This window comes from Mastigoproctus giganteus, chromosome 4, assembly GCF_048544385.1.
Source record: "Mastigoproctus giganteus isolate SK-2022 chromosome 4, ASM4854438v1, whole genome shotgun sequence".
Taxonomy (NCBI): domain Eukaryota; kingdom Metazoa; phylum Arthropoda; class Arachnida; order Uropygi; family Thelyphonidae; genus Mastigoproctus; species Mastigoproctus giganteus.
In genome coordinates, this window is record NC_143578.1 from 202,112,031 (window position 1) to 202,139,110 (window position 27,080).

Here is a 27,080-nt window from a genome sequence, read left to right on the forward strand (position 1 = left end):
ATTCTTGCATATTATCTAACCTTTGTTTTCTGATAGATATATTAATGTAATTCAGTTAGGCAGCTTCCTCTGCCTAACTGAAATAACAATGGTTGCAGACAAACAACAAATCCTGACTCTTTTTTTTTTTAAATTATAAGTAGAAGATTTTTTTTTGTTCCAAATGACATTCCAAATTCTGATACATTTCTAAAGTTATTGGTCATAACACTTCTCTGATTTGATATTGACACTGAAGATTGGTTCAAATTAACACACCAAGTAAAAAAACATGAAAGCAGAATTCCTGACAAATCATATTCAACCAAGATTTCGACTCCTTAAAAAAAACGAGAATATTCTACTGGCTGAGCTGCCGGTGTTCAAGGAAACTGGTTTTTAATAGATCAGAAGAGCAGGTGAAACAGCAAGATTGGAAAAGTTTAAAAAAGAAATAACATGGTATTGCTGTATATCCACAAATGATTTACAAGAAACAAAAATTTTGGAAATAAAACATGGAAAAACTATTAAAGAAATCACAGAAAGCATGTCTATTTTTTGTATATAATTAATGGGTAAAAATTAATTTCCATATGGGTAAATTTATTCTGAAAGCAATGCACTGCAACCTAATACCATTCCAACCCACAGTGGCTCTATACATGAAACTTGACAAGAATAATAGGTGCCAGGCTAATAGAGGGCATTTAGTCTTTCTAGCAGTGATAACCAACAAAAAACTTCCTGCATACTGATGTCGCAGTGTCTCTGTTCTTATATCTTTTCTTCATGAGGCTGAATTCACAGTTCTCATTAGTAGACCACATTTTGAAACCATTTTGAGTTAGTATTAGTAATGGCCGTATGGTGCAAGGAAGCCTCAGGTTTATGCTGCACCAGCGGAAAAAAAAAAAAAAAGAGAGTAAAATGATAAAATAAAATAAATAAACAATAAAAGAAAAGGAAATACACAACCCATGCATTTCCTTCCTCATGTAAGTAACTATCCAGCTGAACTTTGAATTTCCCTAAACTGTCATCCCCAACCATCCATCTAGGTAACTTTTTCCATTAATTTATAACTCACTGGCTAAAATAAAACTTTCTGCAATCTAGTCTAAAGGTCTCACCCCCTCCAACTTGAATTTATGGCCCCTAGTTTTAGAATCATTTATAACTGTGAAAATTTCGTCCTCATGCATTTTACTTTTTCCTCTCAGAGCCTTAAACACCTCAATCAAGTCTCCTCTAAGATATCTAGTTTCCAAACTGTGTAACCCATATGTTTGAAGTCTTTCCTCATTTTCCTCATTTTCTATTCCCAGAAGCTCTGATGGAGATCTCAGCAGTGAACCCAGAATGTCAGTACAAAAGCCAATAAGTGTGTGTGTGTGTGTGTGTGTGTGTGTGTGTGTGTGTGTGTGTGTGTGTGTGTGTGTGTGTGTGTGTGTGTGTGATATAATGAAAGTATAAATAATATTTATTAACTCTGTTGTGTGTTTATTTTACAAAGTTAAATAAAAGTGAATCTTGTACTTTGTACTGAATACTGATAGTTACTTTCTAGTAAATTATGGTGCCATAACTTAATTCAGTTATTTTGAAGGCACCTCCGTAGCCAGGTGGGAAGGAGCAGCAGTGCGTAGCACACGCTTCTTGATTAGACCGGGGTTCGAGCTCGTCACCACCAAATACGGAGGATGCGGAAAGGTCAGGGAATGACCACCGCATATCCCGGAGCAATATGGCCTTAGTTGCTAATGCTCCTAAAAACCAAATAACAAACAACAAACAGTTATTTTGATCAAGAATTATGCAAAAAAGTTGCCCTCCCTGTCTGGTGATTAGTATGTGTGGACAGGTAAAGAGATTGCTGATTCTTGACTATATGCTGCCACAAAAACTGCATGACTCTTTGTGAACTGTGGCACAAAAAAAAAAAAAAACTGGCTGCTCTTAATTCTTAATACAGTTATAATGAATATGTTTAACTCCTCTGGCCTTGGCAGTCTCAAAAATAAATTATTTAATATAGAAATTTGAAATTGTGAAAATTTTTACTCTTGATTGCTTTAAAAATCTTTTCTTGCTTTCCTTCATTATTCAGTAGAGAAATAGGTAAAGAATTAATGCTATTATCAATATTAGCAATGACCAAATGGTGCAAGGAAGCCTATGGCTTATGCTGCACCAACCAAAAAATATAAAAATAAATAAAATAATAATAAGAAGAATAATTCTATAATTAGGCATGATTAACATCCAATTTTTTTTTTTTCAACAGTATAACAAATGAAGACACAATCAGAGCAAGAGGAGCATCTATATCTGAACAGCTAGCACAAGTAAAATTAAAGTTTTTATTATAGTGTTAAAACATTTAGCAAGTATTTTTGTATATGTGGTATATATTAATGGAATATCTGATACACAAGTAATAATTTTTTTTTTAATAGTAATAACCCCAGTTATAGAAGGTTGTAACTGGGGCTATTATAATTATATATTATAATTTTCAGAAAATATATTATAAGAAAGTTTGTTTGAATAAGAAAAGTTAATTTAGTGAGTCTGGAGTTGAGCTAAGGACGGATGTTCCCTAGTTGAACCCATGTTTGGTTTGGAAGAAAGAGATGGAATTACAGATATTAATTTAGAAGAAATAGAAATATCTGTAAAAAAGGACTGCAAGAAACTGAACGTGTGTATGATATAGTGGAGTAAGTTTGTAAGATAGTTATCAGTAATTAGCCTGACTACACACTTTTTTTTTGGATATAAAATAAGGAGTTTTAGAGAAGTTATGGGAGAACCAACTCAGATGTGGGAAATGTTCCACACTGGGATAGCTAGTGACTTCTGTTGAGAAGAAAGCAAGCTTAGTTTCTTTAAATGCATCAGCAGTAATATTTGTGATGTGTCTATACCAAGAAAAGTTCAAAATCAGGGTTATCACAAGTAAATAGCATGGGAACTTTTTTTTGAAAGAAATAAGACAGGAATTTTCACTTAAGGAAGTGATGGTAGAAATTTTAAAGTTATAGCTGTTCCTGCAGGGCTTGTTGAACTGGAAGGTGGGGTGTAATGTGCTACCACAATATTTTCTCACAACAGTGGACAGAATTTTCAGTCAATGGAAAAGGTCAGCAATATAGAGATGGAAAAGTGCATATGAATGAACAGAATTTTAAGGAACTCTAGCTTTAGTTGAGAAATTAGAAGACAGCCGTCTACCATTACACTTACTAAGCAGTCAAAAGAGGGAAAAACTGGCTACCCAATCACAAAAATTAGTAAGCAGACTGTGAGATAGAAATTTACATAAGACTTTATGTCAAACCAAATCAAAAGCCTAAGAAATGTCCAGAACAACTTAATTTTCTCCAAAAACCATGAAATTTGCTTTCAAGTTAATAAATATAAGCCAGGATGAAAGGTTTCAAGATGAAACCTTTTTTAGTCATTTTTAGATAATTTTTAGTTAGATGAAAGGTTCAAGCTAGTGAAAGAGTTAGTAGATGGATTTGTCCATTACTTTAGAAAAGGGAGTAGGGTGAGCTCTTCTAGGTTTTTCAGCACCCGAAATGTGAAAATCAACCTTTGAATATGCATACTTAAAAAAAAAACATGACCTTGAATACTATGCATTATTATTTGAGAAGCCAGTGAATAAAAATATATCCCAAGAACAAAAACTTTGGAAAAGGTTTGAAGTAAGCATAATAGGATAATAATTAAAAGGCATGGGTGCCTCCGTAGCCAGGTGGGAAGGAGCAACAGTGCGTAGCACACGCTTCTTGATTAGACCGAGGTTCGAGCCTGTCACCACCAAATACGGAGGATGCGGAAAGGTCAGGGAATGACCACCACATATCCCGGAGCAATATGGCCTCAGTTGCTAATGCTCCTAAAAACCAAACAACAAACAAACAAACAAAAGGCATGGATTTCTCATCCTTAGAAATTGACTGAATATAAATCTGGGTTTAGACCCAGCACGACATATAATAGACATTAACTCTTGAGCACTGGTTTTATCAGCAAGTGGAGAAATATTAGTTTCTGAATACTTCTTGGCATCAAAATTGTTGAGGATTTTTCTGATGTCTTTCTGTTGAAAACCAAGGTAGGTATTCAGTGGGATGTGTCCGGTATGGTTTTGGGAGATTTATTAAGATCAACAAGAGTTAGAGGAGTAAGATTTAATACTGACATTATCTTTAGATGAAAATACAGTAGAACTATCAAGATCTAAAAAAGGTGGAATGGACAAAAGTCACAAAACCATACCGGACATCTAGCTTTAGTTGAGAAATTAGAAGACAGCCGTCTACCATTACACTTACTAAGCAGTCAAAAGAGGGAAAAACTGGCTACCCAATCACAAAAATTAGTAGGCAGACTGAATGTGTGGATTTTTTTTTTTTAATAACTTGTGTACAACTATTGCAAATTTTAGAGTAGCCAGATAATGAATCTGGAAATTTTGATGTTCACCAGTTCTGTAAAATACCTCAAATAGCTAGAAAACCATGGTTTAGATCAGCATTTCCCAAACTTTTTTAGTCATGGAACACTTTTCATCTCAGATGCCTCCGTAGCCAGGTGGGCAGGAGCAGCAGAGCATAGCACACGCTTCTTGATTAGACCGGGGTTCAAGCCCGTGCCCACCAAATACGGAGGATGTGGAAATATCAGGGAATGACCACCACATATCCGCGGATCAATATGGCCTTAGTTGCTAATGCTCCTAAAAACCAAATAACAACAACTTTTCATCTAGCAACATATTCACGGACACTTACGAAACACAAGTTTAGCTGGAGCCAGTGAACTGTTGCCAATATTTTATTACATATGATGCACTGCGCATTAGGGGCATCTTTACTTCCAGCACACGTAAAGCTGAAATTAAAATAACTGTCATTATATTTTCGTTTTGGTCTTTTATTAGTTGGTTCCTGTTTTTTCACTTTGGATTTTTTGGGGAATAAAAGGCTGTGATTGTTCATCCTCACTTTGAAGTGTGACAATCATTTTCAAAGACCACAGTTGCACTACTAGAAGTATTTTACTTCTCATTTTAAAGTTCTTTTTTTCAACCACAAATCTATGGTCACATATTTTAATAATAATCTTTCGAAATAATAATTATCAAAAAAAATTTATACAAGGAAGTCAGTTTAGTTATGATATCGGTTCACTTCATCCTCTCCTTCAACACTTGTACTCCAGGCTAAATCATATACAAATGACATACTAGATCACCACATTGCTACTTTTTAGTAGGTGTCATTACCTCTACGCATACATCTCTATGCAAAGCCTGCCAAAATAAAGTGTTCTGCGGTCTATTTAATTGCGAGTCTCTGCCAGTATATTAATAACCGAAAAAAAAATGATGTTAATTATTATAGTGATACAAAAGTGGTGTACACTACAAATATGAAAAATTTATTTATTTAATTTTTTTAATTATTAATTACGATTTTTCGTCGAACACTTGTTCACATCTCATGGAACACAGTTTTAGAAACGCTGGTATAGATAAAAGACAAGTGTTTAGAGCAATGGTTCCCAACCGATGTTCTGCGACCATTTTCAAGAGTGTGCCACGAGATTAGGAAAAATTCCATTGAGTTCAATGGCAGTCACTATTTCAGTGTACCATTAATATTCGTCTTTTAACTTAAAGTGTGACTTGAGTGACAAAAGATTTGGAACCACTGGTTTAGAGTGATTTGGCTTTGTGGTGCTTTTGTGTTTGTTTAACAGTCTAGTGAATGTAGCTCTGTTTTTGAATTATGCTTTATACCTTTCTTCATATAACATACACACTGGAATCTTTTAATGCCTATTCATCCAGATAGGTTTTGCCATAGCCTGTAATTGATCATGATTTTAACACTATCAGAAGAACCACTACTTGCCCTTCAGCTGCATAACAAATGGTGCCCCACATTGGTTGCCATTGTATGTTGCTGTAATGGGCCTTGACAAAGGAGGAAGAGGAAGAAAAATGTCCTGAAACTGGTACCCTCTCTCCAAAAAAAAAAAAAAAAAAAAATGTTTTTTTTTTTTTACATCCAGAAAAACAGAAAACCTGTCTAAAGAACACATGTTATTACAGAAAAACATACTGTGGAGCATTAGTCTCTGGCTTGGAGAATCCCTAATGTGAAAATGTTTGTTTTGTTCTTTTATCTGTACTTATAACAATAAACCATATCAAGTAATTAATTTTCTGTTATCACTTCTCAGAATAGAAATAATGGAAAATATTCACCAATGCCAAACACTCTGAAAACTATTTCTTTTAAAAAAAATAACTGCAATGATAAGTGCAGTACAGTCAGTCCTCATATAGCATGATAGTTGTGTTCCTAGAAATCCTTGTGCAATGCAAAATCGTGCAATATAAATAACAGGCCCTATGGTAAAAATAGGGTTAGGTGCTGACCATCCAAGATTGAACACACATTTGTAACCAAAACATTACCAAACACAATAAATAATCGTAATAAAATACTTATGTATTTTATTACGACTATTATGTAATAAAATATTTCTGATGCTTTTGCTTCTGTCGTAAGCAAACTTGTTCTTCGCTTGATCTTCTATCCAAACAGATGACAGCTGTTCCATCTCTTCCAATTCTTTGTATCTTGATCTAATGGATTTTGTTACACTTTGAGTTGTTCCTGCTATGAAAGTTGATTTTATTATCTCTGCATTATTTTTAATTCTCGGCTTTGCCTCATTTAGGCCTGTAGCACGTGCAATATCACATGGTCTTTCATTTCACTTAAAGTGTTTCACAATATCATATTTTTTCTCTATCGACAGAGGCGGACTGGCTATAAGCCTTGCCGGGGAACCTCGGTGGGCTGGAAGCCTGGAGATGATAGAGGTCTGTGTGATTTTGGCTAGTATGAGGGCAATACAAATTTTCCGGATAAGAATTTTTGACCCAAGCCACCTCTGTATATTGATATTGTTTTCTTTTTTCTCTCTGAATCTGCAGTCTCTTCACTAGGACGTTTCCTTTTCAAACCTTTTAAGTATTTTATTCATTTTTAGGGAATAAAGCACAATTACAAAATGAGGAGGCCCGCTTGATATATATAAACAAAGCTGCGTGCGTGTAGCAACTGAATAAACAACACTAAAGGCAGAGACACACTATTAACACCTCACTAGCTCACATTTTACTAAAGCACATGTTATTATGGTGAAATGTGTTTCCCCTTCACTGATATAAAAAACATAAATACATTTTCAGAATCTTCTCTTGCTATTGTATTGCGTTCAGTTGGGGTGATTCTGCGTTCGACTGCCATTTTTTGTAAAAATAAAGGCGAATCGTGCATAAGTGAATTCGGTTCATGTTATATACGGTATCGTTTCCCTATTTATAAATCGTGTATGATCGAATTTGTATAATACACAAATCCCATCATATAACACAAAAATGTGTTATATGAGGACTGACTGTATTTAGTTTAATAGCTTTTTCAGAATTAATTTCTATAGACAGAACATCAGAAATATCAGTAATAAACTGTCCAAGATGAAAACACCCCTTCTGCTGATTACTTTGATATCACGTTTAAATAAAACTTGGCTCATGCAGCTAACATCCATTTGCATTTTTCTTTCAATAGTTCAATAGTTTCAATAGTTTGCATTTTTCTTTCAATAGTTCAATAGTTTCAATAGTTTGCATTTTTCTTTTAATGTCTACTATATTGCCCATCTCTGCTCTCACCTCTGTCAAAACCAGATGGTTCTGTTATCACTTCAGCCAAGGATAAAGCTGACCTGCTAGCATCCCATTTCTCTTCCAACTCGTGTATTAATGATCTTGTAAAACACCTCCCACCATTCCCAACACTCTCCATTCAATGCCTCCTGTGGTCTTCTGTCAGAAGGATTTTGACGAATTTGATGCTAAGAAAGCTCCAGGTCCTGATGGTATTTTTTTTTTTTTTTTATGAGGACCCCAAACACGAGAGGTATTAGAACCTATAGTACTTAGTACCGTGCTTGGGTTGGAGGTTGAAAAGACGAAAGAAGATATTTGTTGACACTAGACTTGAACTTCTGTAGATTGTAATTTTCAGGAAATACGATTGAAGGAAGGTTGTTCCAGAAAACGGCAGTTGCATGAATAAATGAGGAAGATGAAAAGTTGGTTCTGTGGGTTTGAAGCTGGACAGTATATGGATGTTGACAGGTGGCGGCACGTGTTCGGACTGTTTTGAAAGAGAGAGTGGGAATTATAGAAGCCAATTCAGAAGAACAGTGCCCATGAAAGAATCTGTAGAAGAGGCATGCAGCAGAAACAGTACGTCTATGAGAAAGCGAGTGGAGAGACTCTGTTAGAGATGAATCATTAATTAACCTAACTGCCCTCTTCTGAATGGAATCAAGAAGCCTGAGAGAGGTTTTGGGGGCACCACCCCAGATGTGGGAACAATATTCCATGGCAGGGCGGATTTGTGATTTATACAGAGTGAGCAGCTGTTTGGAAGAAAAGTAACGCCGAGAGCGAAAGAGAAAACCAAGTTTTTTAGATGCAGAGGAAACAATATTTGTAATGTGCTTGTGCCAAGAGAGATTAGAAGTCAGGGTAATCCCCAAAAGAGATATCATTTTGCCTAGAAATCGGAGTGTCACTAAAGATAAGCATAGGAGCAGAAGGCGCCTCCGTAGCCAGGTGGGAAGGAGCAGCAGTGCATAGCACACGCTTCTTGATTAGACCGGGGTTCGAGCCCGTCACCACCAAATACGGAGGATGCGGAAAGGTCATTCAGGGAATGACCACCGCATATCCCGGAGCAATATGGCCTTAGTTGCTAATGCTCCTAAAAACCAAATAACAACAACAACAACAACAGGAGCAGAAGAATCCTTTTTGCGAGATATAAGACAAGACTGAGTTTTAGAAGGGTTGAAGTCAACTAAGTTGTCCTTGCCCCACTGGAGAATTACCTGAAGATCGGCATTTAAGGAATCGGCAGCAGATTTTCGAAAACTTGAAGCTGATTGAGCAGGACAAGGTTTCTCAAAATGGAAAGTTGAATGCAATGTGCTATCATCGGCAAAACTATGGATAGGATTTCCAGTCAATGGAAGAAGGTCATTGACATACAAGAGGAAAAGAGTGGGGGAAAGAACTGAACCTTGGGGGACACCAGCATTAGTGGAGAATTTAGAAGACAGAGAGCCATCTACCATCACCCTCAGTGAGCGATCAGAGAGAAAACTGGATAACCAAATACTAAAAACAGTTGGCAAACCATAAGATGGAAGCTTGTTTAGAAGACCTTTATGCCAAACACGATCAAAAGCCTTTGAGATGTCAAGAGCAACTACTTATGTTTCACCGAACCTTTCCATTGATTTAGTCCATAAATGGGTAACATAAGCCAGAATATCACCAGTGGATCGACACTGACGGAATCCATATTGGCGATCGTTGATCAGACGGAAGGTTTCTAGGTAGTTTAAGAGTTGCCGGTTAATTGATTTCTCCATTACTTTAGAAAGAGTAGAAGTAATTGCGATGGGACGATAATTGGATGGGAGGGATTTGTCACCCTTTTTAGGAACTGGCTGGATATGAGCACATTTCCAAGCAGAAGGAAAAACACCTTTGGAATAAGAAAGTGAAAAAAGGCGGAAAAGAATAGGAGTAAGTTCAGGAGCACAGGTTTTGAGAACAAGTGGAGAAATACCATCAGGACCTGGAGCTTTGTTAGCATCAAGATTCATCAAAATCCTTCTGATATCCTTTTGACGGAAGACCACAGAAGGCATTGAGTGGAGTGTGTTAGGAATGGTGGAAGGTGTTTTACCAAGATCATTAATACATGAGCTGGAAGAAAAATGGGATGCTAGCAGGTCAGCTTTATCCTTGGCTGAAGCGACAACAGAACCATCAGGTTTGGACAGAGGTGGGAGCAGAGATGGACAAAAGTTGCGGCCAATAGCTTTGGCAAGAGACCAGAATGCTCGGCTACCATTAGGGCAAGAAGCAAGTTTTCTACTCGTAGCCTGTTCAAACTCTAGTTTGGATTGGTTAATAACTGCTTTACAATTGTTGCGAGCTTTGGTGTAGGCAGAAAATGAAACTGAAGAATTAGAAACAAGCCAATTACGATATGCAACATTCTTCTCTTGGACAGCCTTAGCACATTTGTTGGAGAACCAAGGTTTAGATAAAGGACGAGATTTTAAAGTGGAGTGTTTGATAAAGGATTCCATTCCTGCAAGAATAATTTCACTGACACGATCTGAGCAAACGTTGACATCAGAAGTTTTGAAACAGTAATCAGACCAAGGAAAAGAAGAAGAGAAGTCTCGCAGGTCATCCCATTTTGCATTCTTGTAATGCCAAACAATATGAGGTTGGGAATAGCCATGAGATAAAGGTTCCATTGGAGAAGAGACAATCACCAAGTTGTGATCTGCAGTGCCTAAAGGACCTCTCACTTCGACCTTGTACTTAGAAGGGTTGTTTGTGAGAAAAAGATCAAGCGTATTGGCTGTATGATTAGGATTGTCCGGTATTCTTGTAGGTAAATGAACAATCTGTGCTAGGTCGTTAGTAATTGCAAAAGCCTCAGCATCTCGACCTGCTGGGTCGGTGTAACTAGAAAACGGAAGCCAGCTGGAGTTGTGAACGTTAAATCACCAAGGAAAATTACCTCACTGTTAGGAAAGTTGGACTGGAGAAAGTCAAGTTGCAAAGAGAGGAAGTTAAAGAGCTCCAAGTGATTAGTGGAGTTGGGAGAACGGTAGAGACAACAGATGAATTTGACACAATGAGGTAGAGAGATTTTAAGCCAGAGAAGATCAAAGAGAGGAGATTCCAAATTGCCAAGTCTCTGACAGGGAATATCAGAACGGACATATGCACAAGTACCACCTTTGAGGCGAAAGGAATCATACAGCAAATAATTTGGACATCTGAGATGAGCAGTAGTTGAATTAACTGATAACTGAGATTCAGTCAGAAAAAGTACATGGGGTTTGGAAGACTGCAAGTGGAAATGGACATCGTTGAGATTGGAATTGAGACCACGTATATTTGTGAAATGAATTAGGAAGTCCTTGGGAGGTTTAGGTCTTTTCGCAGATAAGCTTGCTCTATTATTTTGACAATTCGTGGTGTATTCAATAGTAAGAAAAAGTGGGTGGGACATGCTGTTTGAAGTAATGAAATTTTTGGATATGGCTTACATGTGGTAAGAATATACCCAGATTCTTGACATAACGTGGCCTCGACAATGCTCCCCGCATACACACTACTCGGACTCCCTCCAGTCACCATCTGGCAGAGTAGAGGTAGCAAGATTATACACTAGCTGATCCGGAAGCCTCCTAGAGAGTTACCAATAGGTTCAGTCTGGTGTACTAACTAGCGGCCGGCCTGCGAACACCGTTTTAGAGCTGTACCCTCGAAATGTAAGGAATATTGGATCTCGCCACGACATTCATCATAACCTCAAAAATCATCAATCATACTGCATGATGGAAGAGATAGGGAAGGGTTGGCCGGAACTTAGCTCTAGAGACTAAACATGGGTTCCACCACTTCAAGCCTCCAATAAGCAAAGTGGTGGTATTTCACCGGTTGATGAGAGTCATCTACCACCTAGTACTGCCTGGTAACATAGAGGGGCGGCGTTCCTCCATGTGGTGTGTTCCTCCAACGGTGTTCGCAGGCCGGCCAACTAGCGGCCGGCCTGCGAACACCGTTTTAGAGCTGTACCCTCGAAATGTAAGGAATATTGGATCTCGCCACGACATTCATCATAACCTCAAAAATCATCAATCATACTGCATGATGGAAGAGATAGGGAAGGGTTGGCCGGAACTTAGCTCTAGAGACTAAACATGGGTTCCACCACTTCAAGCCTCCAATAAGCAAAGTGGTGGTATTTCACCGGTTGATGAGAGTCATCTACCACCTAGTACTGCCTGGTAACATAGAGGGGCGGCGTTCCTCCATGTGGTGTGGGCACCCACCTCGACCTCTGCTTACGTCGGTTCACACCTGGGTGGTCACCCACCATGTACTTGTGCATGGAGGTTATACCCAGGATTACTAACAGTCCCACCATCGTGAAGGTGCAAGCAGAGGATTTGGCTGTCATAGACCGTCCGGACTTTGCCGAAATTGGGTCCACTTGACTTAAGTGTCACCCGAATATCAGTTCCATCAGCGTTTTAGACTCCCAGGTAGCAAGAACAGCTTGTCTGGCATATCTGGGAGAATGTCTGTGACAACCTCAAGAACCAAACTTTTTTTCTTCACTTGTTCTCAAAACCTGTACTCCTGAACTTCTGTTCTTTACCGCCTTTTTGCACTTTCTTATTCCAAAGGTGTTTTTCCTTCTGCTTTTAAATTTGCTCATATCCAGCCAGTTCCTAAAAAGAGTGACAAATCTCTCCCATCCAATTATCATTCCATTGCAATTACTTCTACTCTTTCTAAAGTAATGGAGAAATCAATTAACCGCCAACTCTTAAACTACCTAGAAACCTTCCGTCCGATTAACGATTGCCAGTATGGATTCCGTCATTGTCGATCCACTGGTGATATTCTGGCTTATGTTACCCATTTATGGACTAATTCAATGGAAAAGTTTGGTGAAACATAAGCAGTTGCTCTTGACATCTCAAAAGCTTTCGATCATGTTTGGCATAAAGGTCCTCTAAACAAGCTTCCATCTTATGGTTTGCCAACTGTTTTTTGTAATTGGTTATCCGGTTTTCTCTCTGATCGCTCGCTAAGGGTGATGGTAGATGGCTCTCTGTCTTCTAATTTCTCCACTAATGCTGGAGTCCCCCAAAGTTCAGTTCTTTTCCCCACTCTTTTCCTCTTGTTTATTAATGGCCTTCTTCCATTGACTGGAAATCCTATCCATAATTTTGCCAATGATAGCACATTGCATTCCACTTCTCATTTTGAAAAACCTTGCCCTGCTCAATCAGCTTCAACTTCTCGAATATCCGCTACCGATCTCCAGGTAATTCTCCAGTGGAGCAAAGACAACTTAGTTGATTTCAATCCTTCTAAAACTCAGTCTTGTCTTATATCTCGCAAAAAAAAGGATTCTTCTGCTTCTCTGCTTATCTTTGGTGACACTCCGATTTCTAGGCAAAATGATATATCTCTTTTGGGGATTACCCTGACCTAATCTCTCTTGGCACAAGCACATTACAAATATTGCTTCCTCTGCATCTAAAAAACTTGGTTTTCTCTTTCGCTCTCGGCGTTAATTTTCTTCCAAACAGCTGTTCACTCTGTACAAATCGGAAATCCGCCCTACCATGCAATATTGTTCCCACATCTGGGGTGGTGCCCCCAAAACCTCTCTCTCAGGCTTCTAGATTCCATTCAGGAGAGGGCAGTTAGGTTAATTAATGATTCCTCTCTAACAGAGTCTCTCCACTCGCTGTCTCATAGACCTACTGTTTCTGCTGCATGCCTTTTCTACAGATACTTTCATGGGCACTGTTCTTCTGAATTGGCTTCTATAATTCCCACTCTCTCTTTCAAAACAGTCCAAACACATGCCGCCACCAGCCAACATCCATTTACTGTCCAACTTCAAACTCGCAGAACGAACTTTTCATCTTCCTCGTTTATTCATTCAACTGCCGTTTTCTGGAACAACCTTCCTTCATATGTATTTCCTGAAAATTACAGTCTACAGAAGTTAAAGTCTAATGTCAACAAATATCTTCTTTTGTCTTCTCAACCTCTAACCATGCATGGTATTAAGTGCTATAGGTTCTAATACCTCTTGTGTTTGGGGTTTTCATAAAAAAAATATATATATTTCTGATTTTGTTTAAATGGTTATGATTGTGAACATAAGTTATTTTTTAGATAAATACTACCAAAATATCACATTTTATAAATAAAAAAATGAATAAATATTGGTATTAATGTCCCCAAGCATGCAGTCATAACAATATGTTGTATATTATGTCTATTGCAGTGGATGTACAGGCTGATTTGAATGTTGTGCAGGATGAAAAACCCAGAATAACTCACAGGCAAAATAAAAACTTTCCACCTGAGCTCAACTAACTATACACTTGAATGAAGAGGTTTTTAGAAATTCCTCCAATCATTAATGGGAATTAAACCCAGACCTCTCCAAATCAGTGGCAGTGTAGATCAATGAATAGCTCATGGAAAATGTTATACCCTCATGCTGCTGTTCATGAATATGAAGAATGCAATGTGTCTGGATTATAAAATGAAACTTTCTTTCATAAGAAGCAGGATTCCACAAAGTTTATGATGGGGATATTGCACAATTGCAAAACCACTTAATTAGACCAACTACCCACAGAAAAAAAGGAAGCTTAAAATGTTGAAGTGATGGAATCACCAAAGGATAAAGATTTGAAAATTAAAGAATTAAAGGAAGCCCTTGCGAAAATTGACCAAGGACTTGAATATTTTTGAATATGTTTATAAAATTATAAACTGTGCCATTTTCAACTATTGTCTTTTTTTCCCCAGAATGACTAAAACATTCATCACATGCCTGCTTGTGTATTATTTTGACATGCTTACTAGATATCAGCATGATATTTTTAGATATTTTTAAAATGTTGCAGTGACTGAGTATCAGTTGTCAGTTTGTTTCTAAGAGTAACTATTTTTTGGGTACCTAAGGAATACTAAATCATGTAATATGCTGAATCCACAATCCACGATCTCTTTAGGCTGTTAAAGAAGTGAATAGCATATTCAATGAAATGTACTTTAAACGGAATTGTGAAAGTAAAAGTTAATAAAAAATGTTTTACCTCTTTGCTTGGGGGGGGAGGGATAATATATATTTGCATTTTTCATGTGTGGGACTTATATGGTATGTATTTATATTTACATTTTTATATAATTGTATAAGACATATACAGTAGAACTTCAAAAACCCAGCATTAAAAAAAAAAAATCTGTCACTTTTTTGAATATTTCTCCAAAGTAGTTGGCCAACCATAAAAGGGCAGAGGGGGAAATAGGTTGGTGTGATTAAAAAAAAAAAAAAACCACCACTGCTGCAAGTGCTGGATATGTGCATCCCATGTTCCAATAATAATTTCCAAATACCAGTTTCTTTCTGCTTTACATATTTCCTAAGCCAGTGGTTCACAAACGTTTTCAGCCACTATCCCCATCTTACCTTATAAAAAGCATTATTCAGACTAGCGGTTTGCACAGCCCACTAAAGAAGATAATAACATAATAAAATTATAAAAAACAGTAACAATTATCTGCACATTTATTCAAAATCCAATTAAAACTTTTTAGTTTAATTAATTCAACAAAATTGATTAACTTGATCCAGTGATACCAATTTTTCAAAGTCTGATAGTCATTTATCAAGAGTCTTAGATACTACACTTAGTAACTACTTCACTGTTCAATAAATTCTTAATATGAGGGATGGCCCCGGGTGCCAAGCATTTCCGTGGCCAAGCGATTCTCGTGCAATTGAAGAGCATTTTTTTCTCGAAGCGACTAGGTTCTCTTTTGTTTTCTCCCTTGCCCTACTTTCTTAAAAGCACTAAGTAAAGAGCCCAGAAGAAGGAAAGAACCTTTTTCTTTAATTTAATTAGTCTTACTAACTGTACTAACCTATACGCTTGGCCACAAGCGGCACTGCTCCTGCCTCCCCGTGGCGGGGCCAGTAATCTGGGCGGTAAAAATAAACCCCCAGGGCCAAAAGGAGCTAACATGGATACGAGCAGTTATCCACCTTTAGAGCCATCAATCTCAAGGTCAGAAATTCCTGACAACGACCGTGACACTAACCAGCCCAAAAGGCTTAGAAGGAAAGCTCAATGCCATGATGAATTACCAAATTTCTTGGTGATTCATTCTTTATCCTCCCAACCTGTGGGTAAATTATCACCATTCTTGATTCAAAAATATTTGGAATCAATTACTGATCACCAAAAATGGTGAAAAGACTACAATCTGGAGATCTCCTCATTGAAACAAGCAAGGGAGAAAACAAAAGAAAACACATCATTTTGTGGGCTCACAGTATCAATTACTCCACACAGAGCCTTAAATTCAGTGAGTGGGACCTAATTACAGTCTCCAAAGAAGAGGTACTTCAAGAACTAAGTAGTCAAAAAGTTACAAATGTGAAACGAATTATGACTAAAAAAGATGGAAATCTCACTCCAACGAGATCCATCATTTTAACATTTAGTACGCCAGACTTACCATTCTCAATTAAAGCTGGCTATTTGAATTGTTGTATTAGACCATATATTCCGAATCCCGTTCGCTGCTTCAGATGCCAGAAATACTGCATTCACAGCAGGCATGTAGAGGTGAGGCCATATGTCCCATCTGCGGCTCTAAAGATCACACTCAAGCGGATTGCTCTGTCAAAACCCCTGTTTGTCCACACTGCAAAGGAAGCCACCCAGCTTTTTCAAAAATATGTGAGCTATGGATTATAGGAAAGAAAATTCAAAAAATACAAAATAGAAAATAAAATTCACCTTTCCTGAGGCACGTAGACAAGTTACGTTGTCTACGTGCTTCGGAACTTCGTTTCTACTGCAGCTCAAACAGATGTATCAGTTCCACCTAACACCTCTCTCTCTCTCTAGTGAACTGGCTCAAATCCATGCTTTCAACCTCAAAGAAAGATAATCCTCCAAAAAGAACTAGTGAAGCCACAAATACTCCAATCAGCATTCCTACTCATACCCCATCAGTTCCAGTTGGAAAAGAACAATTAAAATCTGAATCCATCTCTAAAAAAAAACGGAATCTCCCTCCAAAAGCATGGATGTAGATGAGCTGCTAGACAATGAGGAACCCACTCTAGAACTCCATGCAGATGACACCATGGATACTGGACGCCCCACATTCTCAAAAAAGGACCGGAAAAAATGTCCCACGTACAGAAAACAGTCAGATGAATCACCCTCAGATAAACCTAAATAATGCATAAGATCATACAATGGAATTGCAGAGGACTAAGCAATCATTCTGATGACTTAAGGGATTTAATAGCTCAATTTAATCCCATAGGTGTATGCTTACAGGAAACATTCTTGTCACCCCAAATTTTGCCAAAATTTTCAAGTTTATACCATTTACAGACGAGATAGGAACTCAGAATCACCTGCACGTGGAGGAGTTGTTGTTGTTATTTGGTTTTTAGGAGCATTAGAAACTAAGGCCATATTGCTCCGGGATATGCGGTGGTCATTCCCTGACCTTTCCGTATCCTCCGTATTTGGTGTTGATGGGCTCGAACCCCTGTCTAATCAAGAGACGTGTGCTACGTACTGCTGCTCCTTCCCACCTGGCTACGGAGGCACCATGTGTGGAGGAGTTGCTATTCTTGTTAACGCTAACATACCATCCAGGCCGGTCCGATTGAGAACTACCCTAGAAGCTGTGGCAGCTCACGTTGCAGTTGGTACATCATTTACCATTGTTTCCATTTATATTCCGCCATCTGCACCACTTCTGCTTTCAGAACTTGACAACCTCGTTGCACAACTCACAACTCCAATTTGTCTTTTTGGAGACTTTAATGGACACCATCCATTGTGGGGATAAGCCACAATGGATAGAACAGACAAATTGATGGAGGAATTCATGCATAATAATGATCTTAATTTATTAAATTCTGGATCTCCTACCTGCATCCACTTAGCAACCGGATCTGCTTCTGCAATAGACTTGTCAATTTGTTTACCATCCATATTTCCAATCATGACATGGTCAGTATTAACCGATCCCTTTAACAGTGATCACTTTCCAATTATTTGCTCGCTACAAACAGGAGTAACTTCAAATCCCGATCAACGATCCACTTGACAGTTTAAATGGCAAACTGGGGTGGCTATTCTGCCCAGATACGCTTAGACAGATTTTATGTTCAAAGACAACATATTGATGATGTAAACACTTACATAACCAATCAGATTCTGACTGCAGCTCAGGCCTCCATTCCAAAATCCACACCATATCGAAAACACAGAAATCACTGGTGGAATACAGATTGTTTAATTGCCAAACAGGGAAAAAACTGCACTTGGAATAATTTCCGCAAGTATCCCACCACTAGTAACCTAATTGCTTTTAAAAGACTAAAAGCAAAAGCTAGACAGGTTAGGCGGAAAGTGAAACGGGATTCGTGGATTGCTTTTGCCTCCACCATTACCAAAGACATGGATACACAGGTCATCTGGAAAAGAATACAGGCACTAAATGGCAAATTTGCTCGGCTGCCCTCTTCGATACTTCATTGGAAAGGGAAAGACATTTCTACTCCCGAAGAAGTTGCAAATGCATTAGCTGAATTATTTGCAAAATCTCAGCTTCTGCCACTTATGCCTCCACCTTCCAGAACATCAAAGCAGGTGGTGCAGAGCGGTATAAAATTAACTTCTCCATGCGCCGCTCATTCCCGTACAAGAACTTCAAGAATCATTAAACAGATCTTCCAATAGTGCTGCAGTTCATTACATTATGTTAAAGCATTTACTTGGAGAAGACTTGAGAACCCTATTAATTTTTCAATCAGATCTTCTCTGAAAATGCCTATCCATCTTCATGGTGCCATTCGTTCATTATCACCTTACCAGAACCAGGAAAAAACCCTTCCTGTGTTGAAAACTACAGGCCAATATCTCTTATGAGCTGCATGGAAAAAATTTTCGAAAGAATGGTTCATACTAGGCTCACTTACATCCTGGAGTCAGAGAATCTCCTTCCAGATCACCAGTATGGTTTTCGAAAAAATAGATCAACCCTAGATGTGCTCATTAAAGCCGAGTCTCACATCTAAAATGCCTTTGTCAATGAAACAACATCTAGTCATGGTCAATTTAGATCTTGAAAAGGCATTTGATACTACATGTTGGCATGGTATTATTATGGACCTTTACCATAGGGGTCATTTGCCAGAAATAATTCAAAATTTCCTGCAATTGCGCTCTTTTCAAGTCCGATACAAAAACGTCCTCTCTACATCTCACATTCAGGAAGAGGGAGTCCCGCAGGAATCAATACTCAGTCCAACACTGTTTTCAATCCGAGTTAGCAGCATGACACGAGATATCCCAAAAACTGTTAAAACTTACATGTATGTAGATGATCTTACCATTTCCTGTCAATCTCAAAGTATGAATACCATTGAACGGCAGCTACAACTTGCCATAACCAAAATAGAATCCTGGACTTCACGGAATGGTTACAGACTGTCAGAAAAGAAATGCACTGTCACTCACATTTGCAAGAAGCGAGCTCTCCATCCCGAACCTGAACTACAAATAAACAATACTCCAATCCCGCTTGTTAATACCGTTAAATTTCTTGGATTACTATTAGACTGCAAACTAAATTTCCAAGTTCACATCACTTATTTGAGAACTTCTTGTTTAAAGCATTTGAATATACTTTGTTCGGTCTCATCTATGTCACGGGGAGCTGATCGGTGTACTTTGCTGCATCTTTATAGAAGTTTAATACTTCGCGACTAGATTATGGTTGTCCAGTGTATGACTCTGCCAATATATCTGTCTATATATTGAAGCGCATGATCCCCCATTACACCTGCATAGAAAAACACTACTGCTTCACTATGCTGCTAAGATCCAGAGTCTACTATCGCACCCAAGTTGGGAGTATCTCTATAATACTCGTTGGGATGCCTTCTATGAGAGCAAGCCAAATGAAAATAGACCTGCCTCTCTCAGGATCAAAGAGCTTGTTCAGACTTGGAATGTCAATTTAAATGAAATTTTCAAAGACACAACTACACCTGTTGCTCCTTGGACATATGTGTCTGTCTCTCAAGATACATACTTCTCCAGTGGCGGAAAAATATACCTTCCTGCAATATCAGACAGTTACATTCAGCTCATGCTATGAACAACCATGCCTGTAAAATTTATACGGATGGTTCAAAAACTGAGAGTATGGTAGGTGCTGTGGCAGTTTTTCCTTTATGTACAAGTTCAGCCACACTACCGCTTGTTTGCAGCGTCTTCACAGCTAAATTATATGCCATTAAGTTAGCGCTTAGTAAGATAATTGAGCTTTCCATCTCATCTGCCATAATTTACACAGATTCTCTTAGGTGCTGTCTCTTCCATAAGGAAGAATTCCTCCATTTCTCACCCTACATTGAAACAGATTCATTCCCAGTTATTCGCTTGCAGTGTGTCCAAACAGTCCATCAGTTTTTGCTGGATCCCTGGCCATTCAGGCATTCCCGGAAATGAAAGTGCTGACTTTGCCGCTAACATTCTCAACCCGCTCTCTCACAGCATCTTCAGGTTCCTTTCTCTGATTTTAAGTCTGTCATACGCAAAGCCTGCTACGATAAATGGTCAGAGCTGGAAAAGTGACACTAACAATAAACTTTACCAGATAAAAGAAGATCCAAAGCTGTGGCTGTCTGGCTTCCGAAGAAACAGACGAGAGGAAGTGGTACTGGCAAGACTCAGAATTGGACACACTCACCATACTGATCTCTTTCTATTATTGGGTGAAAGCCCACCACAGTGCTCATCCTGCCAGGCAACTTACAGTCCGTCATTTCCTGGTTGAATGTCCCTTACATTCAACCATCCGGTCAAACACTTTTCAGTCACTCTCTAAATTGAATATATCACCTGATTTATCTCGCATCTTAGAAAATGAAGCAAATATTGAAGAACTTTTATTATATCTAAAACATATTGGTTTGTATAGAAGCATATAATTTAATCTCTCTAACAATACGCTTTTTGTCAATTAACGATGAAGAGACACAATTTGGCCTTAGTAGCCCTTGTGTCGTTAAACCGAATAACAACAACAATATGAGGGATGGGCTTGATGAAGTGATACCATTTTCCCAATGTATATCTGGTTTAAAGTCACTTAGCAGGAGTTTTAAATCACCACGTTTAGTAATCTGTAGTCAATTTTTTTGCTTGGAGAGAATTCTGATGACTACACTAAAATCGGCATAACATATTTATATGTGACTTACTATAACTAATTGTAACTAATTTATAAGAAAATCAATGCTGATAGTTGGTGATCTTGTGACAATTCTGAATTGGAAATACAAACAATGTGACCAAGGTAAATGGCTTTGAAAGCAATATGAGCAGTAAAATTATTAATATGAAGTGAGGAAGGTGTTTTTCCCTAGGTTCTAGCCTGGTCAATCATAAATAAGCTATCAATGCACTCGGAGGCCCACTGTCTCCAGTGCACCCCTGCTGCCCCTTGCCTCTTAGTGCCCCTAGGTAATCCCACTTTGGGAACCACTATCTTAGACTATATGTCACTGTTATTATGTATTTGCAATGTATAAATCATTCATTTTGCAAGATACACAATATAAGTTCACAGTATAGTTTTTAATAGTATAGTAGTCTGTATTTAGTGTTTAAGGCAGTTCAATTGCTGAAATTGTATCACACTATTTATACTTTATGTTATTGTTAGACAGTCACAGCACCCATATTAAAGACACCATTTGAACAGATGACCTTTATTTCTTAGGCAAGTATGTTACATTCCAGACTGATCCGGCAGTATTGATTTAACATTTTGGCTTAATGCTAGCAACTGTCATTCTGTGTAGGTTATAAGGACCAGAGGTACTGTATTATCTGATAAATATAATGAATTACCCCTGAATACTTAATCTGTTTGCATAACCTTCAAAACACTATAAATTTCAAAAATCTGGCTCGTTCTGAGTCCTTAGCATGCCAGGTTTATGAGGTTCTGCTGTACATAAAACATATAATTGTATATGATTATGGCTCAAAATTGAATTGATGTACTTAATTTGGCTGAAGGATGTGTTATAATATTCTAGTAAAAAAAAATAAATTTTTATGTTAGAGTCCTAAAACTGAAAAAGCTCGGATTATATCTCGAATGGCAAAGATGGGAATGCCAATGTTACCCATGCAGGGAGCTGTTCCTGCTCAGCCGAGCAGTGAATCAGAAACAGAGGTAATTTTTTTTTTTTTTTTTTTTTTTTTACTCCTTTATGGAGTAGTATTTATATACAGTGAAACCCAATTAACATGATATGCTGAGGATTGTAACAATTTTTTCTGTTATCTGAATTTGTTAACATATTTCACATCGTGGAAACTTGGGATTTTTCATATCATAGCGAAATTCACGATACTATCAAATAAATAAAATGATATAATTTACAAAATAAATGATTGCATCAATTAAATGAACAAAAAAAATTTTTTTGCACACTGCTTGTATACAAATGGTACCATAAGTTCAATGTAATGGTACTGTAAGTACAGTAATTGGAAAGACATTTTCTTTCTATACCAGTGACATAAATGCTACATTTTAGTAAGAAAATCCTTAATTTTTTTTCTCAGTGGCATTATCAACAGTTTTCCTTGCACAATCTGTTCCAAATTATCCACTATTTCATGCATATTTTCTCTGCCTTAGTGACATACAGAAACAGTGCACACTCTTTCACATTCCAAGAACATCCAAAGTGCCTTAGTATGGATGACATTATTATCATTATTGCTATGGACACTATTACTTTCTCCTTTACCTGGACCTAACAATATCCACAGTATTGTTATCAGTTAAAATTAGTGCGGTGATGACAGGGCTGGGGAGTAGTGGTGATTTTGGAGTTACTTCTTGTCCTACTCTGGAGTAAGATATTTTTTCTTAATGTTACTCCTATTATACTCCTCAATAAAAAATATTTCGTCATTGCCGATTGACTCATTAGGCTACTTTTTGGAATTCTGATTACATTATGATTATATGGTAATCACTATTCAGAATTCAAATGGCTGTAGTTATATATTTTTTATTTAATGCAAATTTGAAATTACACAATATATATTTGATACAAACATTATTTATTCAATACAATGCACTAATACGCTAATTTTTAATTTTATTTAATACAAAAAGAGCAAAAAACTAGTAAAAACTAAACTAAACCATATATTGTCTTTTAGATTGAGTTATTTCTCAAAAACAGTATGGACTCAATAAAATTTTCTGTCATCAAAGCACGTAAATCAGATTTTATTATTTTGAGTGCTGAAAACAGCCTTTCAACATTGACTTGGGTAGGTGGTAGAGCAGTAACGCAAAAGGCTGCATCTTGAACTATTAGTGGATATGTTTTTATTGCATCTATCACCTGTAACTTTGATGTAAGACCTATTTTCTCCACTAAAAAAAAGATCTCTTTTTTATTTTTTCTTGGTGATCAAGCTGTTTTTCAAAATCACATTCATCAAACTAGAAAAAGAAGGTGATGTGTCAAGCTCAGGGGAGGCCACATAATCTTCTTGCTTTAATCCTGTTATTTTTTCACTTAAATCAAGGAGTGCAGCTTTTTCTCTGGCTACCTGATCCTCTGATAGCAAAATTCTGTAATTTGGATCAACATAAATTGCTGTTAATAAGATATCATTTTCTATTAAATTAGTTTCTCAGCACTCCATAGACAGTTTGATTCCATCAGCAACGAGACCACCAATTTGGGAAAACTTGAAGATTAGACTTTTCCATTCTTTGTAGAATGATCCAGGTGTTAAGTCAGACTCTTGGAACTTTAAAGTCGCATTATATGGGTGGCGAAGTAATCTATCAAGCTGCTCAACTTCTTCCCATTCATGATCAGATAAAATTATTTCAGGATTTGCCATATCAATAAATAGAGGCTTTAATTCCAAAAGACGTTTGATCATTAAATAAACACTGCCCCATCTAGTAGGCGCCTCCGTAGCCAGGTGGGAAGGAGCAGCAGTGCGTAGCACACTCTTCTTGATTAGACCGAGGTTCGAGCCTGTCACCACCAAATACGGAGGATGCGGAAAGGTCAGGGAATGACCACCGCATATCCTGGAGCAATATGGCCTTAGTTGCTAATGCTCCTAAAAACCAAATAACAAACAAACAGCCCCATCTAGTAGCTTGATCAATTAGAGCTCCTTTTCCACAGCACCTCTTCAGAATAGCATCAGTCTTGGGGGATCAAGCAGCTACAGCAGCCTGGCGCAACTTACTTATGAGATTAGCTGCATGAGCTCCTTTCAGACCATCAAGGATTGCGAGCTGTAAAGTATGCACACCACACCTCATATGTTGTATGTTAACGTTGGGGAAAGTGAAACCAATGAAATTGTTTGCAATAGCATCCAAGGTCTTGTCTAAGTACTCATCTTCATCTAAATCACTGTACACACAGCTTTCTCATGATTCAAAATCTGTCTTTTCCCCATTAAGCTTCTAAACAGTTTTTATCATGTTCGATGCATTGTCTGTAACTATTGTCAAGATATTGTCCTTCTTAATTCCAAAATCTTTGAGCACATTTTCAATCAATTTGCAAACCTGTTCGCTTGTATGTTGCACTTTGGTATCTTTAAGTGCTAAAGTATGTATTATCGTTTCTTTATTTTCATTCACAAACTGGACATTTATTCCAAAATAATTTACCTGTTGACGGGTGCATGCATCCATCTTCAGATGAATATATTTTCCCTTTAGCATCTCCTTCAACAAATTTTTTTGATTTTAAGCTTCCTCTAATATTATTTTCCTGATATTATGTCATTCCAAAGATACTCTCAGTTTAGCTGCCATTTCACCACTCAATCCAGTAAAACCTGGAGAAGAGAATACACTAAGTGGTAGTGCATTCTTTACAACAAGTTCAATAATACACCCTTTGAATTTAGCAGCTGTCATTTCTATAGTAATTTTTTGGGTCTCAAAGTACTTTGTTAGAATATTTTTTCCTTCTACTTTACAACCTGTGCTAGAACTTGATGCCTTTTTGTTGCTTTCCTTTTCCTCCATAAGCTTGAATTGTTTTGGATGCAAACGCTCTAATTGGCGTTTTAAATTGGATGACCTGCTGGGTGCATAGCCTCCTTTTCCTTTCCCTGCGCTGATATCTGAATTGCATGGCTTATCTCCATTCATCAATTGACATATGAAGACATTTTTTTCTTGAGATAATTCAAAATATTCAAATACTCTAGCTCTCTTTTGTTCCATTTTAGACTAATTAAATTAAGTAGTTTATCTCAAAATTAACTTTAACAGGCTTACAAATTCATATTACCTAAAACAAAAGATAAAAATTTAAAATTTAAATTAGACAGTGCAATATAATAAAATTGTTTTTTTGGTGTTTGCATGTACAATATAATAACAGGAATAAGGAGTAACAAATATTTTGTTACTCCTTACTCCTACTCCTGTAAAAACCTCTTACCCCTTTACTCCTACTCCCCAGCCCTGGGTGATGATGTCATCTACTGCAATGTAGTTGGTGTCCTTTGCATTACTAATACTTTTGTCCTGTGACAGTAGGAAATATGAGGGTGGGTTGAGAAAGAAATTGGTGGTATACTTGAGATTTTCTGTTGTAGTAGGTTAATGGAAAATCTCAAGAGGGGGGTTGGAGGTTTTGGATCTTTGAAAGACAAAGAGAGGATGCAAAAATATTACACAATTTCTGTTACATTCAGTTTCCATTACTGAATGCAATGGAAACTATTAGCTGCTTAGTTCTTTGGATTTTACTTTTAGCAGTTCTTACTCCTCAGGAATTTAGCAATCTTTTTAGGAATTGAAATCAAGACACAGGAAGATTAAGGTGTTTCAGTTACACTGGGCAAAAATTTTATTATCATGGGTTACATGCAGGAATCAAGAAATCCAATCATCTTTTTGTCATTGACAGATTAAAAATCAAAACCTTAAATTTTTTTTTGTTAATGTTTTCTCACTCTCTCTTTTGATTTCTTCAAAGATGTTAAACAGTAAATTTGTTAACTAGTAAGTGTATGAAAACCTTAGTTAATGCAATATTAATGTGTTGGAATGTAGGAAAAAGATTAGAGTGAAATAACAGTTTGCTTGCTTGCTTTGTTCATCATACCTTTAGCTCTGAAAAACAGCCAATGCAGTGAATGTTTTTTGAATCTTTTCAGCAGATTTTATATTTGGTAGGGGGTCAGTCAAATAACAGTTAAAAGAAATAAAAACAGGCAACACAAAAAGAAGTATATTAAACTATTTCTTACCCAGTAGATACATTGCTGAAAACTTCTTTCTACATAAAATGCCAAATTTTATTGGTCTTTGTTGAGATCTTTGGCATTTTAATTTAGATCAAGACAGAGCTGCATATAGCTTAATTTCCCCAGTGATTGGTTTTTTCTGATCTGTGCAAAGATCAGTGTGATTGAACGTTTGTCCCCAATGTTAAAATAAAGTAATAGTCACCACAATGGTGATCGTTACCTTTGTAATATGAATGTAACTGGATTCTCAGTGAAAAATAAACACAAGATTGTTTATCCGAACCTGGATTCAGTGATGAGATCAATCCCTGATGATGACAGTATGCCAATTTCAGTACCTCCACAGCATATAGACTAGATTTTTTAGAAAACAAAATGGAATGTGATGGTGTGATTCACAGAGACCTGAGAACTTCAGCCAATCCTGGGTACACACCTAGCAAAGAGACATTGGAGCCAGAGCTGTTTGCTCAAGATGAGTTGTCTGACCTCATTAGAGATCTGGTTCTCTCTCTAAAGATAAATCTGAACTTCTTACCTCACGACTACAGCAGAAACATTTGGTTAAAAAGAAACATCAGTATTTCTCACTCAAAAAAGAAACCAAGTTTTGGCAATATTCTTTACAGTCAGTTGTCAGCCATGATATTAGTGGAGTTTTTAAGGAATTGTCACAAGTACACATTGTATCTCAATGGCACCTCTTCATCAACCCTTTGAAACTTGGTGGGGGGGGGGGGGAGCTAGGCAAGCTAAAGTCCATGTCAAAGAATTCTTTGCTTATTATTAGCACTAAAAGGAAGAAATTAAATACATTTGTCCATAGATATTAATGACAACTATTGAAGATCATGTTCAGGTTGCTAAACTACTGAAGAAATAAAATATTTTGTGTCTACATTCATTTTTGAAGTATTTAGGGATGGAAATACTAGAAGTACACCAAGTTATAACCACAATTGATTTTT

General features: G+C 37.2%; 1 protein-coding gene across 6 annotated transcripts in view; it reads left to right on the forward strand.

Moving 5' to 3' along the window:
- LOC150087330 (FK506-binding protein 15-like) overlaps nucleotides 1-27,080 on the forward strand; it is a 373,115-nt gene that overhangs the window by 123,878 nt on the left and 222,157 nt on the right. For 5 of the 6 annotated variants that reach the window (XM_090371133.1, XM_090371131.1, XM_090371135.1 and 2 more), the window contains 2 exons: nucleotides 2,267-2,327; nucleotides 21,905-22,018. In XM_090371133.1, the coding sequence (XP_090227259.1) occupies nucleotides 2,267-2,327; nucleotides 21,905-22,018 (175 nt within the window). The remainder of the gene's footprint in view (nucleotides 1-2,266; nucleotides 2,328-21,904; nucleotides 22,019-27,080) is intronic. The other variant, XM_090371136.1, reaches the window with a different exon arrangement.